The sequence below is a fragment of the Geospiza fortis genome, unplaced genomic scaffold (genome assembly GCF_000277835.1).
Source record: "Geospiza fortis unplaced genomic scaffold, GeoFor_1.0 scaffold114, whole genome shotgun sequence".
Lineage (NCBI taxonomy): Eukaryota > Metazoa > Chordata > Aves > Passeriformes > Thraupidae > Geospiza > Geospiza fortis.
In genome coordinates this window covers 1,567,251-1,572,790 of record NW_005054383.1, presented here as the reverse complement: position 1 = coordinate 1,572,790, position 5,540 = coordinate 1,567,251, and the positions used below count along the sequence as shown (strand labels likewise).

At 56.3% G+C, this 5,540-nt stretch overlaps 1 protein-coding gene across 1 annotated transcript in view; it reads right to left on the bottom strand.

The window, feature by feature from the left end:
• Nucleotides 1–5,540, bottom strand: part of CCDC78 (coiled-coil domain containing 78) — an 18,982-nt gene that overhangs the window by 11,169 nt on the left and 2,273 nt on the right. The window contains 5 exon segments of the mRNA XM_031060432.1: nucleotides 385–478; nucleotides 563–632; nucleotides 1,266–1,354; nucleotides 1,993–2,046; nucleotides 2,124–2,267. Coding sequence (XP_030916292.1) covers nucleotides 385–478; nucleotides 563–632; nucleotides 1,266–1,354; nucleotides 1,993–2,046; nucleotides 2,124–2,267 — 451 coding nt within the window.

Below are 5,540 nucleotides of genomic sequence, written 5' to 3'. Positions count from 1 at the left end.
AAACCCTGCTGGCCTGCAGCACCTGGCACAGGGCACACAAACCCTGCTGGCCTGCAGCACCTGGGCACTGACACAGAAACCCTGCTGGCCTGCAGCACCTGGGCAGGGCACACAGAAACCCTGCTGGCCTGCAGCACCTGGCACAGGGCACACAAACCCTGCTGGCCTGCAGCACCTGGCACAGGGCACACAAACCCTGCTGGCCTCCTCCTCCTTCCTAAGAGCTGAGGGTCTCCATTCCCAGATATCTGGCTTCACTAGAGATGGGAAGCTCATGGGTTTTCAGAGGAACCCACTGGAAATATTTATAATCCCTATTCCCCTGCCACTTTCTGTCATTTGCCACCCCCCAGCCCGGTGATTCCACCAACTCTTTCTGAAAACCAGCGAGCAAAATTCCTCCCACCAGCTCTGCAAGCAGCGCTTCCACCACGTGCAGGAGGAGACTGCACGGGAGAACCTCGGTGTGCCAAACTCCCTGCAGGGGGAGAGGAGCTGGAGCACGGGGATTGAGGCACCCCGGCCCCGTTGGATGTGGATGGGGCTGGCATCCCCTGCTCACCGCTGAGTGCTCCGCCCGCGCCGCCCCTGCCGCTCCCTTCGCCTCCTGCAGCTCCTGCCCCAGCGCCAGCCTGCGCACACAGCGGGAAAATGGGGTTATTGCAACTGCCCAAACTCCTTCTCCATCCCATCCCAAGGCCAGGCTGGATGGGGCTTGGAACAACCTGGGATAGTGGGAGGTGTCCCTGTCCATGGCAAGGGAGATGGGCTTTAGGCTCCCTTCCAACCCAACCCATTCTGGGGTTCTGGGATTCTCCATTGGGAAGAAAATCACTTTGGAATGACAGAAATCTCCCAGCAGCAGCTGCCAGCCTCCAAATGTGTGTAAAGCAGTGCCACAAAACCTCTCCTGAGTGTGGATGAACATCCTCCACAGTTCAGAGGGTTGAGTCCTGCTGGGACAGCCTTTCCTGGGACATGAGCCCCATTCCAAGGTGATGGAAAGCCCCCTCTGTGGGTAAGGGCTGGGCTGGATTAACCTCTGGGATGTCACACATTTGCTGTGTGTCACAGAGAGTGGATTTCCAAGGTGTCCCTGGACATCACCAGCTTTCATCTGACAGCTCTGAAGAGCCTTGAACACATCAGGTTTTTCTTCCAGGCCTCATTCCCTCCCTGTACCCCCCAAAGGCAGGCTGCCTCCCCTCCTGCTCCATGGGTCAGTCCGGTCCCACAAACACCTGGCCAAGCAGAGGGACACTCACACTCGCTCCTCCAGCTTCTGCTGCTGCTCCTCGTGCCTTTTCTTCAGTTTTTCCAGCTCTGCTTTTATGTGATCCTGGTTTCCAAGCAACTGAGGGACAAACGAAGAGGAAGGTGAGGCAGAAGGCTGAGTGAAGAGAGGACAAAGTGAGGAGAACCTGGAGCTGAGCCCTTGTCCAGCTGAGCAGTGCCATGCTGGGGGAGGGCCTGCTGTGGCTGGGGAGGCAGGAATGGTGTCTGCTGCCAGCCAGGGCACGTGCAGGGGCACATGTGTCGCTCTCCCGAGGGAAAGGCTCACGTTGAGAGTCAGATTCCAGCAGGAGCTGCTGGTGGAGCCCAGGCTGGTTCTGCAAGGGCTGCAGATGGGGAGGAGGCAGGGACCATCTCCGTGTGCTCAGTTTTGGGTGCTTCATCACCCCCAGATTTCTCAAGTGTGAGAAAGAAGGGAAAAAATTCTCCTCTGCATTTGTTGGCTTCTAAGCTCCTGTCTGTGTTCCCCTGCCAGGGCACGGACCCAGGGAATCACCTCTGCCCTCCTCAGCTCTGCCTGCACATCTGCAGCTATTCCTGCCTCGTTTTGTAACTGCGGGGTTTAAAAAAGGATTTAAAATGAATCAAGGCATCAGCTGATCCACAAAACTCAAGTTAGCAGCAGGAGGTGCCAGCCACAGTTGGAATCAATCCCCCTCTGCTTCCCAGGGATCCTGCAGCAGACCCCTGCACACTCACGTTTCTTTCCAGCTCCTGCTGCTCGTGTTCCGAGGCAGCTGCATCCTCGGGCTGCTTTGGGGAGAGAGAAGAAGGGGCCTGGTGGATCCCTGTTCTCTGAGGGGCTGGTGGAAGGGCAGAGAGTCCCTCACCTTCCCCCTGCGAGCAGAGCGGGGCTGTCCTGCTGCTCTCGCTCTTCCCAGCCCCGGGGAGGATGGATGGGCCAGGCCAGGGGGGAAGCTGCTCTCCTTGGCCAGGCTGAGCAGCTGCTGGGTCAGCTCCTCATTCCTCATCACCTGCAAGGTCAAACAAAAAGGAAAGAACTTCTGAAATCCCCCTCTGGTCAGCACATCCCTGCTGCTCCTGCTGTGTGCTCCAGGCAGGCAGCCCTCCCCTGCCCAAATCAAGTTTGAATTTTGGTTCTGTCTCCTATGTCCAGGGATAACAGTGATTTTCTGCTTCCCATGGAAATGCACTCCAGGCAGCAGGGTTATTCCCATGGAATGTTATCCCTCTGCACATTCAACCCTCAAATCCACACTCAAACCCTGTGCCAGCCCTGGCACAGCTCTGCCACCACCTCTGCAGCCTCCAGCTCCCTCCTCACCCCCACCCTGCACCCTCCCTTCAGCTTCCCAACACTTCAGGAACGTTCTTCCCCATGGAGTAGCTTTGAGCAGTGCTGGGCTCCTCAGTGCAAGAAGGGCCAAGTCTTCTCCATCCATCCATCCATGGGTCCATGAATCCATGGATCCATCCATCCATCCATCCATCCGTCCATCCGTCCATGGATCCATCCATCCATCCGTCCATCCGTCCATGGATCCATCCATCCATCCGTCCATCCGTCCATGGATCCATCCATCCATCCGTCCATCCGTCCATGGATCCATCCATCCATCCGTCCATCCGTCCATGGATCCATCCATCCATCCGTCCATCCGTCCATGGATCCATCCATCCATCCGTCCATCCGTCCATGGATCCATCCATCCATCCGTCCATCCGTCCATGGATCCATCCATCCATCCGTCCATCCGTCCATGGATCCATCCATCCATCCATCCAGCCATCCATCCATCCATCCATCATCCATCCATCCATCCATCCCTGCAGATGACACATTCCCAGGTGGATGGGATGCCTCCCCAGCCCACAGCGCCGTGTGGGCAGCGATTCAGAGCGGTGCTGCTGTGAAGTGACACATTTCCAGAAGATAAAGAGGATGTGAATGAGGAAAGCTCCGTTCCAGGTGATCTGGAGGGAACACTGGGGGAATTCATGTCTCCCGGGAGGGTTTCTGTGTAGATAACAAAGCTCTGATGGGGTTTATGACTGGGGACAAGCTTGAGTAATTGTTACCATGGCAGTGAATCGGAGGATGGGAGGCAGAGGTCATCTGAGTCATCAGTGGAGAGAATAGCTTATCAAAAGATAGCGCGGGGTGGGCTGGGGGAGAGCGGGAGAAAGGAGCTGACAAAGAGGTGAGATATACAGCTGTGAGACCTGACAGCTCCGCACAGACAGCTCCGCTTGTTCCCCGGCTCCCAGCGATCCATCTGCAGCTGTCAGCCTGACAATTTGATCGCAGGGGTCACAAGGACCGGTTTAGCCAAAAATAAAAAGGGGCAGTGCCCGGTTTGAGTTGGGCTCCGCTGCCTTTCCTGAGCTCCCGAGCCTGGCGTGGCTCCAGGGATTCGGGTCCCCCCGGGGGCTGCCGCCGAGCCTGGGGGACAAAAGGAGAAGGAAACGGAGAGCGAGGGAAGGTCAGAGCCTTGCAAAGGAAGGATTTACAGCGAGTCAGAGAACAGGCAGCGGGTGCCTGCCCGCATCTCCCGCGAGCGCTGCCCGGGCCGGGCAGGGCCGCTCCTGCGGGATCCCCGCTCGCACAAAGGAGCCGCCACAGCCCAAAGGCTCCGGCTGCTCCCGGCCCAGGCGCCGTGAATGAGCTCCGAGCCGCTCCTGCGCCAAGCAGCCATGACAACATATTGGCAAGGTCACAAGTAGCACTTGTAATTGGGAATGTGTAAAAGGTTCATTGTGTCCCCCAGAAGAGCGCCGGGGAAGGGGAGGGGGCAGAACCGCAGGCTGCTTTTCCCATTTCCTTTGGGAAAGTCCGCACTGGGAAAATAATGAGCAAGAGGCCCATGTCCCGACAAGTCCCAGGCTGCCAAGTCGGAGCCTCGCTGGCTTCAGACAGGGATTTCTGGGAGTCGGAGCCAAGGAACTGGAATAAACGCCTTGGCACATGGAGGACATCCAAGGAATTCACCTCTGGCTTCTGGCCCTGCTTCAGCACTTGGAGCAACCTGCTCTGGGGGAAGGTGTCCCATGGCAGGTGTCACAGACATCTTTTATGAAAAATCCTTTCCTTAGGATTTTTCCTCCTGAGAAGCTGAGAGGCCTCAGGAACAAAATGGAAACATTGATTATCTGCTGCTGTGGAATGCAACAGGTGCATCTGTGATTGGTCTCATGTGGTTGTTTCTAATTAATGGCCAATCACAGTGAGCTGGCATGGGCACAGAGCCTGAGCCACAAACCTTTGTTATCATTCTTTCTTTTTCTATTCTTAGCTAGCCTTCTGATGATACCTTTTCTTCTATTCTTTTAGTATAGTTTTAATGTAATATATATCATAAAATAATAAATCAAACTTTCTGAAACTCGGAGTCAGATGCTCGTCTCTTCCCTCATCCTCAGACCCCTGTGAACACCGTCACAGCAGGGGCTGGAATCAGGTGGGGTTTAAATTCCTTCCACCCCTAAGCATTCCTTGATTCTATGGTTCCTCAGGATGCTGTCTGGCACAGAGCTGAATCCACGTGCTTTCACCCTCTGAACTACCCCAGGATCCATGTGAAAGCGGTGTGTTATCACCTCCAACCCGCTAAACCCATCATTTAGAGATGTCAGCTGCCTGAAAATGCCGTTGCTGACAAACACATTGCACCCCCTTGGGGACGAGAAGCAGCTGAGAGCGCTGATGGCTGCGCTGCTCCTCCCTGAGCCCGGCGGGATCGCAGGCTGGGATCACCCCCTGCAGGAGCTGAGCTGTGAGAAATTCCCAATTCTCAGCTTCTGGGAGACAAACGGTGTCTGCGCAAGGGTGAGCATTGTCCTGCTCTGCCGGAGCCCGTGCAGACACGCTGGGGCAGGTCCTGCCGCACATCCTCCAGCACAGCACATGGAAAACCAGGTCACCGAGCTGCTGGGGGAGGGAGGGAGGGAGGGAAGGCGGCGTGTCCGTCATTCCATCCCATTCACAAAGCGGGAGAAGCGGCAGGGGGGAGAGGAGGGGACAGAGGAAGGCCTATTGCAGTAGCCAAAGAATTCCACAAATCTGGGTCCAAAAGCCTCCGGTTGATCACTGCGGAGCGAGCAGGCAGCGGGAAGGTGTCTGTCTCTTAAGGAACTGTCAGAAAGTTGCTTGATTTCGGTGGTTTTAGAAACTTTTCGACCTGAAAGCTGCCAGGCCCCTTCCCGCCGCCCGAAATGAGAGCGGCTCCCATCCGTTCACGTGCGGGCTGCGCAAGCCAAGCAGAAAAAAGGGAAACAAAGGGGGCTGG